The sequence below is a fragment of the Callorhinus ursinus genome, unplaced genomic scaffold (genome assembly GCF_003265705.2).
Source record: "Callorhinus ursinus isolate GAN/ISIS: 27379988/994484 unplaced genomic scaffold, GSC_fseal_2.0 scaffold54, whole genome shotgun sequence".
In the NCBI taxonomy this organism is placed as follows: domain Eukaryota; kingdom Metazoa; phylum Chordata; class Mammalia; order Carnivora; family Otariidae; genus Callorhinus; species Callorhinus ursinus.
This window is the reverse complement of record NW_027397116.1, coordinates 9826228-9841224: the sequence shown is the minus strand read 5'-3', so window position 1 is coordinate 9841224 and position 14997 is coordinate 9826228. Positions and strand designations below refer to the sequence as shown.

Sequence of the window (14997 nt, the reverse complement as noted above, 5' to 3'; positions counted from 1 at the left end):
AAATAGCAGCCTGCGGAGAACACCTTTGCCGGAGGGAATGTGGATGCCAAGCACTCTGATTAGAGAAAGAGAGCTGGAGGGTCACTCCATTTTTGCAGGTAAGTGAAGCAAGGACCTAGAATTCGGTAGGACACGTTTGAAGGAAAGAAAGCCTTAGGTGGCAATCAAGTGATAAAGACCGAGTACTTACCGACTACTTGGTAGAAGGCAATTAACAGCATGTAGCATTATAACAGCAAAATCATGGAAACATAAATATCCACTGATAAAACATGGGTCTCATAAGCTGTGGTTTTATTCAGTGGGACTCTGCTGCCTTTTGAAACACTGAAGCTGGGCTCTGTCTGCTTAACTGCCAGGGAAAAATGTCTCCACAACGTTGTTAAGTGAGAAAAACAAGTTACACAAGACAGAATGATCTCACTCTGGTTTAACAAATGTATATTTTATGTATCTATCTTTAAGTGATTATTAATTGAAACTTTTGTTTCAATTAATAAATTTTGTTTCAACACAGCCCTTAACCTTTTCTTCTTCTGGTTTAAAAAGTTTACTGCATTTTACTATATCCTCTCTACATCATATTTTTAAAATTGTGGTAAAAAAACACATAACCTAAAACTTACCATCTTAACTGTTTTTCTGTGTGTAGTACAGATTGTTAACTAAATGCACATTGTTGTATAACAGATCTCTAGAACCTTTTCATGTTGCAAAATTGAAACTATATTCCTTGAACCGCAACTCTCCATTCCCCCTCTGAACCCCCTGCCAGATTCTACTTTCTGTTTCTATGTGGAATCGTGCAGTGTTTGTCTTTTTGTGACTGGTTTCTTTTAGTTAACATAATGTCCTCAAGGTTTATCCATGTTGTAGCATGTGATAATTTCTTTTTTTAAGGGCAGAATAATATTCCATCGTGTATATATTTATTTATCCATTCATCCATCCGTGGACATTTGGGTCTCCTCCATCTCTTGGCTACAGTGACTGTGGGTGTGCAAGTATCTCTTCAAGATCCTGCTTTCAGTTCTTTTGGATAAATACCCAGAAGTGGGATTGTTAGAGCACATAGTAATTCTATTTTTAATTTTTTGAGGAATTTTCCATACTGTTTCCCATAGTAGCTGCCCCATTTTATGTTCCCACCAACAGTGCCCAAGGGTTCTAATTTCTTGACTTCCTTGCCAACATTTGTTATTTTCTGTGCATTTGGTAGTGCTAATCAGCAAAGTTTTAATTGAGCATCTATTATGTGGGTCAGGCACTATTCTTAAAACTGCTGGTAGAGCACAGAACAAAAAGTTCTAGGACAGGAAAAATTCTCAGAGCACATGAGGCATGTCCTGAAGCAAAGAGCAAGCTTCCCAGCACAAGCTGTGGAGTAGAGCAGGTTGGGAGACAAAGAAGAAAATGGCAATCAGAAGGGCAATACGCCATTCTCTTAGCCACTGGGTCAGGATATCACAAGATTCTGATGAGTAGAAAGTGACTGTTTAAATCAGAATCATTTATGAAAAGCAGAGAGTCTATTTCCTAAGCCATGCTGACTAAAGGCGACCATTTGCTTGATAGGCAAGAACTAGACATTTATTTCAGAAGCTTTTATATCTCTCATATTTTGTCACATATGGGCATATATTTTGGAAATTCACATACTTCTTATTACTGGAAGTGGGTTTATTGTTTCTCCATATTTTTTTCCATGTTAATAATACTGATCCCAGCATGTGCAAAACCATGCAAAAAGCATCTGTTTCACAACATGACAGTCTAAATGCCTATATATCTCTGGACCTGCCACACCTAGTGGAGACCCAGAGGGATTACACTTCCACATCCCATAGGGTTCCTCAGGGAACTTCTTCTCCATACATTTGGCACCTTATTCATATCCCTACCTTGTGATTATTTGTTCCCCTAAAGAGCCCTTATCCTTAAGATCAGGGATTAGGCAAATTCATCTTGGTATCATCAGAATGATGGCACCTAGCAGTAGGTCATCAAAAAATAGACTTTGAATGAACCAATTCAGATTTTTGCAGGGTATGAGGAAGCTCTTGAAGTTATCTGGGTGAGAAATATCAGTGACCTTCCTTAGAGGAGTGGAGTTGAGGGTCATGTGGTAAGACAAGTCAGGAGTGAGCCAGGGTTGAAGTCAAGAATGCCATCCAGGTTTCTGGCTCATGTGACTGGGTTGTGCTAATCAGGAAGAGGAGGAACACAGGAGAAAAGGCAGGTAGAGGGGCAGAGAACATGTGGAGAAATCAACTTGGATATGTTGAATGGAAAGGGTAATAAAAATCCAGGCAGAGGTTTCCTGATCTCGGGGTCCTGGGATCAAGCCCCGAGTTGGGTTCCCTGCTCAGCAAGGAGTCTGCTTCTTCCTCCCCCTCTGCTCCTCTCTGGCTTGTGCTCTAACTCTCTCTCTCTCAAAGAAGTAAATAAAATCTTAAAAAAAAAAAAAAGAGGCCCACATTTAGTTCTGAGGAATGAGTTAGATTTCCACAAGAAAGATGGAAAGAAAATAGGGGTTGTCAATGCCAATTTTATAATCAAGAGAACTGGGGCTCATGGAATTTAGTCCATCTCCCAAAGTAACACACTACTACACAGCAGAGATAATATTTGTCTCTAGGCCAATTTGACTCCACACACACAGTCTTGCAACCCTACAGTAAGCCATAAGTAATTCTAGAAAGGAACATATGTTACAAGGCTCTGTAAATGCAGGTTGAGTCATAAGTTGGGAGTGACCTGAATACTAGACTAAAGAATTTGGATTTTATTCTTTAGGTTTTCAAGGGGAAGTATGGGGGCTTTAAAAACAAATAGAGGAACAAGGTGTTTTCCAACAATCAGATTTTCCCTCTCCAGATGATAGACAATAAAAATCAAACACTGGAAAATTTGGGGCAAGTGAAGAGAGAAGTAGGTGGCGTGAAAGTTGCTATTTTCTTTTTAAATGAACACTATTACTTTTTAAATGTCTAACCATTGCCCCAAAATAAAAATTTTGAAAATTCTGATGTGATTAAACACAAGACTTTAGAATACAATGAAAGTGTTTACACAAATCTCCAAAACCTCTCAAATTCTTTTTGGTTCAATGAATACATTTTAAAACTGCTTGCAAATGCACAAAACATAGTATGCAAATATTCCCTGAAATGTAGAAAGTATTTCTCTGGTCCACCTAGGATTCTGAGTACAGTTGCAGTTCCAGGTGCCAAGACCAATGGTATGAAGGAAAATGTTCTACGATGCAAATCACGTAATGGCATTTAACAGCAATCCAATTGGAATAAATCACTAACATTTGCATTGCCACCTATGGGCTAGATACATTTGTGGAGCACGAAGTATGGCAAGATTTTTTTACTGTTTCATATAAGTATCAAATAGAGATCCATTTATTTTTTTATTAGGAAATTTATAACAGTACAGGAATCACTTCAATAGCAGAGATAATCACTCACTCTAATTATTTGAACTCTCTCCATTACCTCAAATATATCTAATGCATTTGCCAAAAGTTTAATTAAAATGAGATGACTGGAATAATTAATATCATAGTAAACATAAGACAAACTAATAAAATTCAATTTCTTTCTTCCATTCTTTTTGGCTATGCTAAAGGAGGCCATCTCGATTTTCAGTAACAAACTACTTAAAACAATTTCTAGGATATTAAAAGTCTTGATGTTTGTCTTAACGGGAACAAAATTTGATGTTACATAAGTTTCCATCAGTGTGGAACAATGACAGTATGTTGTGTGAAACTTAAAGATATTTCCAATAAATGAATAAAGTAATTTCTACCTCCAAGTTATTGCAAATTCTTTATAAGATTTTATTTTAGCCAACTTGAACTGGCTTACGTAATTCTCTAAACTATGCAAAGATGTATATGTCACTTATAAATATACACAATCAACTTGAAGTTAAACAAGTATAAATACATATATATTTAACATATGCACTGTTTAAAAACTGCATGCTGACATATTTGCATATAATATATTAAAATACAGAGTTCCAAGTGGTCTCTTCTAAGATAAACTTATTCAACCAAAAGCATTTTGAAATACATGATGTGCATGGACTTTCTCTCTCTCTCTACCTCTCCGAGAATGAACTCAAGACTGTCAGAAACAGAAAGTCACTGAAAATATAATGTCACTGTCACAATAGCACTTTGGGAATCCTCATCTGTTCTCTCCACCTCTCCTGGAACGTATTGAACAATAAGATGCAGTACACAAGAACTATCAAAAGGGAGCACTTTTGAGCCACCAAAATTGTGTGTTAGCCTAAAAACTACAATCTCCCAACTGCAGACAATGATACTATCTCAGGTATTTTATGTGCTAAAATGATCATTAAAAATTAAGCACCACATATAAGCTGCCATTTAGAATATTAATTTACCTTTGCTAATCATCTTTTTAACTTGAGGCTAAAAGAGTTCACTTACCATTTGGATGTTCAGGCTCTGTCCAGGAGATGTGAAAGGAGTGAGGTGAATAAGAGTGTGCTTTGGGGGTTGGCACACCTTCGGGTGCCTGCTCATCAGTTAGGGCCTCACTGGCCTCGCTCACAGTGCACCCACCCCCTGTGCAAGCCTGAGGGGAAATGCAAAAACCACATTTCACTCTGGGTCACAAAAGTTTTCTGGGTCCAAAGCCTTGGAAACAGAGAATTCATAACAAGAGTTCCAGATACTTTGAAACACAGTTTTCTTGATCCACAACCCCCCCCACCACCACACCAAATAAATTTGTTTCAGTGCTGAGGTCTGACATTTAATTAGTTTGCTTTTCAGGACACGAGACAGCCATCTCTGATAATTAGAAAATAACCCAAAACGTATGCATGTATGAATTATAAGTACATCCTATGTTAGAGCCTAGCGATAGGGCATCTATTGCCTGGATGAATAACCTTGATGAAATCAGCCTTGTACAAAGTTTCCTAGAAGGAATTAAGTGTGCGCATGCACAGATACACACGTGTGTGTGCACACTACATGAGGGTAACACTAGAGACTGAAATTACTTCAGGATAAAAACAAGTGACTTGGAGTAAAATAAAAGATCTACAGCAAATATAATTGCCTTTATTGCGATAGTGTAACCAATATGTTTAGAGTACAACATAATGTGAAATTGAATAAAATAGTATTTCTCATGTATCAGCAACAAAGCAGTTGTTGAGTGACTGTTTAATAGCTTAAAGGGTCAAATCACTTACTTATGTGCCAGAGGAAATGGGCTCATTACACGGCCAGCACACTTAAAGTGATCACAGAATCTTCCCATTCCCTAATTAGGTATTAACTAATGCCATAAATGAAAACATGGATGTTAAAGATACCTGGGAGGGCCCTGGATGGCTCAGTTGGTTAAGTGTCTAACTCTTGATTTCCGCTAAAGTCATGATCTCAGGGTCGCCGGATCGAGCCCCATGTCAGGCTTTGGGCTCAACAGGGAGTCTGCTTGTCCCTCTTCCTCTGCTCCTCCCCCTGATCACGTGCATGTGTACTCTCTCTCTCCCTCCCTCACTCTCAAATAAACAAATCTTAAAAAAAAAAAAACCTGGAAACTTCTGTGTGTACTCTTATAATTCTACAAGTAATTCCAAAATAAATGTTTAAGTGTATTAGGAAAATATCTTTGCTACCTAACTTATTGGATAAATATTTTTCCAGGAAGCAGAGACAGACACACAGGGCTTTTCCAGACTCTATTTGCTAGCAAATATTAGCAATCATATCTTTATATAACATAGATATTTGAAAACTACACTTAAGCTTTTGTTCAGTATCAATTTAGGTTCCAGTTGTAATTTACACAAATTTAAAAATATTTCAAAAAGCCCTAAAATTTACTGAAAACCAATTAAGAAAATGAAGCAAAATCATAGGACAATGTAAAAAGCAGATAGGCATTTAGTCCATTTTCAGGGAATGTAGATATTGCTAGCATAAAAAATTAAAACATCTTTTTATTTCTTTGGGCCTGTCCCTTGCTTTTCAGCTCGATATTAAGGGAACAACCTTTTGATAATCAACACAGTTGAATTTTTTTCCCTATAAATAAGAGACAGTTGACTTATTTTTAAAGATATTTTCTTAAGTTGCTGTATACTATTGAACAAGTTGTCTCAAATTATTTATTACGAGTATAAATATTAAATGGTCAGTAGACATGGAGCTCAATCTCACTTTCCCTTGCAAGAATACAACAGTAGCCGATATCTTCAGGATAATTTCTCATCAGTGTAGGCAAGTTTCTGACGGGTTAAACTGGGGCTTGGGCATGAAATTGCATTAAGATTGGGACCTAATTAACCTCTGTGGGTTCCCTCTAATTCTCCGCTGCAGCGTGTGCATATATATGGAAGAGATAAACTATCCTCTTCCTGAGAACAGAATCTTTGCAAATAAAGAGGAATCAATTGAGCTTGTGGCCAAACCATGACTCAAAGCTCTAGGACATGTCATTGTTAGCCCAAGAAATAACATTAAAATAGAAAAATTAAAAAAAAAGACATTTCAAACATACTAAAAGTCCACTAGAAAATATGGCAGGAAAAGAGGCCAAGTGGGACAGCCAAATTATCAAAGGAAAATGATGGAAAGAGCATTCTTTTTAGTCCTCAGAGAGATAAAACTACTTGCAGTTCCTAGATTTTTTTTCCTTAGGAGGGGAAAAATGTTGGAGCATCTTACTGTTAAACCCATAATACACTGGGATTTAATTCAGATCGTCTACTTGTCACTATTACTTTTTTATGTCCTAAGAATTGACCCCAGCTAACTCTCCCCAAAGAAATATTATAAGACATGTAATTATATATATTTAAAAATAAAGAGTGAATTGAAATTTACTTTGTTTTGAGAATTTTAGGATGCCTTTTGGGGTAAGTAAAGACATCCTCTGGTTTGGAAGGATTGATCTTTGGGCTATGGGCTATGTCATCTAAGAACCATAAACTCATAATTTGACAAAGGAGCTTTCTAAGAATCCAAGGAGTTTATGAGAGAATTTTTCTTGAAAAGAAAACAGAATTTATAAAGAGGCTACTGAAATAACAGAATTACCTGCAAAATATTTTTTTCCGCATTCTTTTTGCATGCATTTAGAGGTGCTAAGTGAGCAGTTCCTAAATAAGGAAAAAAATGCTCTTAAAGTTGCTTCCGATTTGTCGAATCTAACTGATATTATCTAAATGAAATCACACCAATCAGTATCTTGTTTGACCTACCAGCACTGGAGGCCCCTGCATGCAATGCAACTGAATGCTGATTAAAATTCTGGTTCGGAAAAACTAAATAAATTAGCGGGATCAATTAAAGATGCTTTTATGAAATAGCAAGGTCTTTGAAAGCCCCTGAGCCTTTACAATAAGGCATTTCAACCCATCTCCTATAGCTTTTCTCAGTTACAGCCATTTTTGTTAAGTGGCAAAGTCATAGTACCACCCTGAAATGTCCAGTAACTTCTGATCAAATAGGGGATTGAATTTTGGTAAAGGAAATGAGTAATTAATACATGTGTATCAATTATTTTGAAATGATGACTATTAGGAACATCCAAAACTAGCATTGTCTTTTTCAATAGTTTGTGTTCAGATAAGTAGGCTCTGAGGATATTAAGAATGCAGCATACCTTAGAGTATGAAGAAAAGGAACAAGGCCATGTTATATATAAATGATCCTTTGAAAAATTAAGCTCATCATTTCCAAGAATCTTTCCAGTAAAGATATTTAACACTTAACATTCATCAAGAGGCAAATGTCTAGCTGTAATATGAAAATTATCAAGCTGTACATATCTTGCTACTAGTTTGTATTACTAGCTTCTTTATTTAATTGCTGACTTATTATCTTTATTCAGAACTACCACACTCCACAATACCCTTTGTTGAGTGTAGTAACATGTTATGCTGTCTCTTCCAGTAGAAAAAGTATATGCTTAGATCCACACAGTCCCCAATTCTGACATCTTACAGCAAATCATTTAATTCATATCAGAAGTCTCAGATTCTTCATGAAATACATATACTTAGTGTTCATTCATTTATCCATTCATTCAAGAATTGTTTGCTGAGCTTCCAGTTTCTACCAGACACTGTGCTTGACTCAGCAGATAGAATTTTGAAAGATGCTGTTTCTACCCTTCAGGGGTGTATAATCAAGGTAACAGGAAAAATTAAATGAAGCCACTTGAAGTAACATACTGTCTCTGAGTCTAGAGTAAATCACAGTGGCTTGAATCCTCATGTATCGTCTTCTATTCTTAAGGGCTTGGCCATCTGTATGTTTTATTTTCCAGAACTTTCAACATGCTAAGACTATCTGTAAAGACAACTGCACTTGGCTGAGAACCTAATCTCCATCTACTAATCTAATGACCTTGAAAGCCAGTTATTATGTGGAAACTGTGAAATATACAGTAACCCTTCAATTAACCAAGATGAACTTAAAATGTTCTGGCTCACTTATTTTACTGGTTATAGAGTTAGGTAAAAAACTTAATTGACTACTTCCTGAAATATATTAGTGTATTTTCTCCACTACCAAATACAGAGAAATAAAAAATAATGTGAGCAAATTTATTTTCCTAACAAGAGTTAGGGCAGGGACTTCCACATCTTTATGACGTTCTGCATCAACATTACTCAATGGCTGACAGATCTTATTTGATTCCATAGAATATTGTTTGGGATCACAGAATGATTTAGTGTCATGGAATTTTAGGGCTCAAAGAGACATTAAAAATCATTTAGTTCAAAGCCCCGACTTTAGGCTTAGAGAACATAAAAATCAGTGCAATTAAGTGAATTTGCCTTTGGTTACACAGTTGGTAGCAAAATCTGAATTGAAATGCAGGCAAGCAGGCTCCCAATCTAGTGGTATTCATTTTTCAAGATATTACAGATGTATAAAACATAGGAGACTGGAGTGGATTTATACTGATTGCACAGCATATCCTAAAAATTACCTGGGGAGTAGAACTTTGTTTCATGACATTTGCCTCCTGATAAAAACTAAGAGCACAACAATTTCTGTTTAATTTTGGTTTCTTCTAAGCAATAGAGTCTTTTCTGGATTTTGATATTACCACTGTTTTGAAAATAGTGTGGATTTCTGTATTAGTTTTTGAAAATCAAGGTAATAACTTTCTTACATCTGGAGTGCTACAACTAAGTAATCAAAGATGCTGCTTCATAAGCCCATCTGCGTGCTGAACACCTAGGCACATAGAGTCAATTCTGAATAGGATTTTTAACATTGTCTGATTGCCCTTGTTTTGGGATGTCAGGTCAGACAGTAAGCAATAGTTGAATGTAGTTTATTTTCTCATGGTATAATATTTAGAGCATTCAAGAGCATGTTAAGTAAAATGAATGCATACACAGTGTCTACATAAATGTAAATTTATTCATAATCAAGAGCAGAATATTTTCTATGGCATTTATCAAAGCAAATATCCTTATATAGGTATTACTATAAAATGAAGAGTGTGTTTAAAGCAAATAGGGACAATCTCATGTTTATATTCAGTTATTTTCAGATGTGCTATTAAACTTAAAAAAGATTATATTTCATCAAAAAACAAAAGGAACCACTGAGTATAAATTCCACAGTAATATCAAGGTCTTTTAAAAGACCTTTGTATAAAAGTGCTATTTTGCATTAAAAAATGCTATTGTCTGTCTAAAGACCTCTAAAGTATGTTGATTCCAGGGTTTTTATTAAGTGACTGTTCTTTTGAGATAGAAATGTAATGTAAACCAGACTATAATAACAATCCAGAATATTTAGGGATCACTTAAACCATCATTTTAAAATATAAGACCTAAATTCTCATAGCGTACATTGTTTTCCAAATGAAAACAAGCTCCATAGGGAAATAACCTTATTAATTCAGGCATTTTAGAAAAAGCCCTTACCAATTATGACATTCTGGAAATAACAAAGAAGAAATAATTTCTGATAATCCCAAATTAGATTGGGGAAAAATCTAATGACTCGGATTGTTATGCCATCATTCTGTGTAATACAAAATAAATATGTAGATATTAGATTACATTCCCATTTACAGTGTGAAGTATGTTTTCAGTCTCAACAGCAATACAGAAATTTGGGGTTTGGGTTTTTTTTTTTTTTTAAGTGAACAAGAGAGAGAAGATGGGACAAAGGAAGAGAGAAGGGAAGAGAAAGTGGTAGAGTAAAATGAACTTACTCCCAGCTTGATGAGATATTTATTACCAGGGGACAAGTATTGTAGCAGGTGATCCTGAAAAAGTTCTGTACTGTTATAGATGACATCCCAAATTGTAAAATCATGTGTGTGATTTGAAATATATAATATATAGCGCTCCAGAATCCCATTTACATTTCTTGGTTGTTTCCACCTGGGAATGGAAAAAGGTAGCATGACTATCCATCATTCATTCAAGTCAAACCTGAAATGTGCAAGATTTTTAAAGGATGCATATGAACTTGGATTTATGCCACTCAAAACACACACACACACACACACACACACACACACACACTGAAATCTTAAAAAAAAAACCCAAGTAGTTATTAAATGTCTCTTCTGAATGGTCTAAAGAAAATATGGCATAGTGCCTACTTTCTAGTTACTTATAATTTTAACTAGCCAATAATATAAAAAATGTGTGAGTATTTAATTTTGAACTTAAGCGATAGAACAAAAATTGAGAGAAATAGAACATTTGAGAATTTATGAGAAATGGGAGAGAGAGAGAGAAATAACATAATTGTCTTGAAAAAATGCAGCCATCTAATGCCAAATTAACATGCAACTCTAGAATACAGAGAAGCTGAGGACTGAAGTGCACTGAAGTGCGAAGTAGTCAAATCAAACCTCATGGATAAGGTGAGACACTATCTAGACACAGAAGACTGTCTACTTGATGGATCGGATATGGTAGGCAGAAGGAAAAGTAGAGGATATTCCACATACACCTTACAATGTGTGAGTGAACATGAGCCGGACAAATCGTAAAATAGAAACAGGTAAACTGAGAAATACTTAGAGTAGTGGGAAATCTTTTGGCGTAAGTAATGCGGGCTCAGGTTAAGGCAGCACTGAAAGCCAACAGGACATCTCAGACCTGGAACAATGGGGTATGGATCATAATGTTTCCCAGCTTGAACAAATACCCTAATTTACTCAGCCCAAACTCTTCTTTTCCAGATGGGAAAACTGAGACCAACAGAGATGAATGTAAACAAGTATTCATTGGTGGCAGGAGAGGTTTGTTAAATTTCAATTCAGTAATGACAGTATACCTTGTACCTCAGAGTTTAGAAAATGGGTCAGAATCCATTCATACCAAAAATAATCTGAACATGCCTATACGTGAAAGTTCCTTTCTGACTTCAACTGCAGGGTTGTAGTGTATACTCAAAAAGAAAATAAATATTTAGACTAATTCCAGCTCATCACGGATAACGCCTCCCCTGTAGAAAGCCCAAGGCAGTCCTGCAAGTGGTCAGTTTCCATTTATTGAAGTTTGCACAGAATCTGTGTCCGTATGTAGCTCAGCCTGATTGCGTGGAGACGAAATGGAAATTAAGTTGGCAAGTGATAATCAAAGGTTCCCAGAACCACTGAACTAATCACTTCTATGCATTTCATCACAATAAAATTAGTTTTATGTCACAAGCCCTTCCCTTGATTGAGCTCACTGGGATTCTTGCATAAACCAATGTGGGACAGAGACAACATTTCTACTTACTGTACATAGATAGTTCTAGAATCCAGGACGGTCAGAAGTGGGGAATCCACACGCTCTGGTGGAAGCTGTGCTGTGTACAGTATGACCAGGGAACTGTTTGTACATCCCACATGTGTGCAGGCACCAAGTACAAACTGGTGGGGTGTAAATACTGCTAAATCTAGAGGGTGGAGGAAAAAGAATTTGTATACCATTATATTTTTTATTCAGGTGATCCGACTCCTCTACATTCCCACTTCTTAGAACTGTTAAAGTAAAGCTTAAAACAAGAATCAATAGCCCTAAAAATCAATAGCAATAAGATATAGGCTGTTTTATCCTTTAAATATACTATGGTTATCTATTTTTAAATAGATAAGTGTCAGTCAAATTCTTGCTTTAACTTTTTCATTTTAACAATTTGACCATCCTCTTGAATGTATACGACCAGATAAGTCATTTTCTGAGTTTAGAGTTCCTTCAACCACTCTGCTAAAATATAAATGAGACATTTAAATGATTTCTAAAGCATATTTGAAGACAAGGGGAGTTGTTTTTGAAATGCAAATACATAACTTGCAACAATGACTTTGTGCTTGTAATTCCTTTTGCCTAACTCCTTTTTCCTGTCCACCTGACCAACTATTATTTGACCTTCACCTTGTCTCAGTATCTAGCACAGTGCCTGGCACATTGAAGGTTCAGAATATATGTTTGAATAAATGAATAAAGAACTAATGAATGAGATGATCAAGACACAGTTGAGCTGGGTATGAACAGTGACTGAGAGAGTGGGATAGTACCCCGGCCAGTAATGATCTCTCCCTGCCGTGAACCTCCCTAGTACTTTCTTCCTGTTGGCCTTTCTAATGGATAATCATTTTCCCTTGCATTAGAATAAACCAATCTGTAATTTACTAATTCAATTCCGAAATGGCCTGAGTACTTCAGTTATAAAGGTACTCAACAATTATTTTATTGGTGAATCTAACCGAAGTGCAGTCAACTTTACCAAGATTTAAATATCATTCATAATTTTATACTACTAGAAGAAATTTCTATTTTCTGGAATATTTTTGAAATAAGTTAGTCACAATTTAAGTTACACATATTTTTCAATCTCATTAACCTTGAACCATTACAATTCTACATTTAAAAGACTAATGAGATACAACCTAATTTAGGGAAATAGATTTTGTATTACACTGATAGCAAAAGTAAACTAGAAAAGAACACTTTGATTTTCATGCAAAGTACAGTGAGTTGGTTAAACGTGTAGATCATCCAAAAAGAGGCAAAAATAATAATTTTACACTAAATATAGTTACTCTAGACCAAAAGAGTGGTCATCAAGAAGAGACTCATCATGCTTTGGATTCAACCTTGTTCTTGTTATAATTTTCTCCCACTGCTATTCAGTGGTACTGGCTGAGGTGCGCACCCTCCAGCAATGTGGTCAGAAGACATGTTATAAGGACACTTTGAAGCTGGGGGTGAAGGGGTACAGCACTGGTTTCGCCCGGGACTGCTAGAGACATGACAGGAACAGCTTCACCATGTCTGTGCAAGTCAGACAGAACTGGCGGACCTTCATTTGGACCAATAAGTTCTATGAAACTTACTAAGTTAAAAATCATGGGAACAGTGGTCTCATATGCTACAATGAGTGTAAACTACTATTTACTATTTCATGAAAGGACAGTTCCCACTAGCAGGTCCAATTCTGGCCAAAATTACAATGTATTAACATGCTAACACATTATCTGCTGTTCCCCTGTTCTCTTCACTTTCTCCTTCTGATCCCCAGGAGCTTGGTGACGAGGCAGCTTCTCATCTCTACCATCTGTCTGAATTCCTTGCATTCCTGAGGCAGGGGAAGCTAGGGATTTTTGTCTCTAAGTCTGGTTTCAGGAGCAAAATCATGGAGGACACAGAACCCAGAATAAAGCAAGAATCCCTAATGGGTAAGTCAGTGCAATTAGGAGAAAGCTGTAGTACTTGAACATCAGAGTACATCTAAGTTTTCTGAAAGAACATGCCCCTGCCGAAATTCTATTCCACGTGGTCAATTCCAAGTGACTTTGGCATATTTTGCATGAGCCTCTCTCTCGGCCGTTTCAGATCGTCTTGGTCAGCTGCAAATGAGACTGGATGATACAATGTTCTTTGGCAAACAGACTCTGTGATGGGGCAGTTTTTCTTGCTTCCTTACATTCTAGCTTTTCGAGGTAGGGGTTTGGCTACCCAGTTTGTAGGCGGTGAGGAAGTCATACCATCTAAATGTGGCCTGATGATTGCTTGTCTGTGTTTGCTGGGACAGACTTACACATCTAAAAATCAGTTAAGTCTTAGTTACCCTAGTTAATCCTCAGTTACCAACCTCAGGCTGGTGAGGTCAGACTGCATCATCATGATATCATCACCTTACAGTATCTCCTTACTACAGAATGCCCCACTCCCTTTCCCAATATACTTCCATACTTTGAAAGTGACCTTGATCACCTAACCCGTAAACTCACCAGGAATATTTGTCTCAGATGCCTAATAGCCTCCCGTAGCAATTAGTTCCAGGGTTACCATTGGTATCTGGTTTTTACTGTGGCAAAATCTCCTCCTTCAGGGATTGGGAAACTGGCATTTTTATGCCAGTTGGAGAATGGGAGAGACCAGGATGAAGAAGTAAGTATGTGTGGGAGGGTCATGTTACTTACAAGGCCCAGTATGACTGATGAGCCAGGACTGAAATACCAAATCCTGTCAGGTCCTGCATTCATAGTTAGGGTTTACCCCCAGACCACCTAAGGTGCTATGGGTGAGGAAGATAAGAGACAGCATGGCTTTAACTAAAACGTCCAACAGGGTTTAAGGATGTTAGTGGTGTATAATCGAAAAGTGCTACAGAAAACATAGAACAGAGCAAGAAGAATCAGGAGTTCTGGGTAATTTTAAAAGGCAAGAGTCAGTGGAGTCTTTGGCAGGAAAGTGACGTATTGAGCAAAGACTTGGAAAGGGTGAGAGTAAATCTGGGATTCTATGGAGAGAGCCATTCCAAGAGAGGTGGCAGAGCTAAGGCTTGGAAGGAGGAACACGCCGGGCACGGGTATAGCAAGGAGGCCAGTGCGGCTGGAGCTGAGTGAATAAGGCAGAAAGAACTAAGAGATGACATCAGAGATTTAATGAGGGACTGGATCACATGAGCCCTGTAGGTCTTTGCACAGATTTGGGGTTTTAGTCTGA

At 36.9% G+C, this 14997-nt stretch overlaps 1 protein-coding gene across 1 annotated transcript in view; it reads right to left on the bottom strand.

The window, feature by feature from the left end:
- Positions 1-14997, bottom strand: part of USH2A (usherin) — a 707317-nt gene that overhangs the window by 337351 nt on the left and 354969 nt on the right. Inside the window, exons 23-25 of the mRNA XM_025892244.1 lie at positions 11782-11941; positions 10254-10425; positions 4478-4625 (exon numbers count right to left, since the gene is read on the bottom strand). Of these exons, the coding sequence (XP_025748029.1) occupies positions 4478-4625; positions 10254-10425; positions 11782-11941 (480 nt within the window). The remainder of the gene's footprint in view (positions 1-4477; positions 4626-10253; positions 10426-11781; positions 11942-14997) is intronic.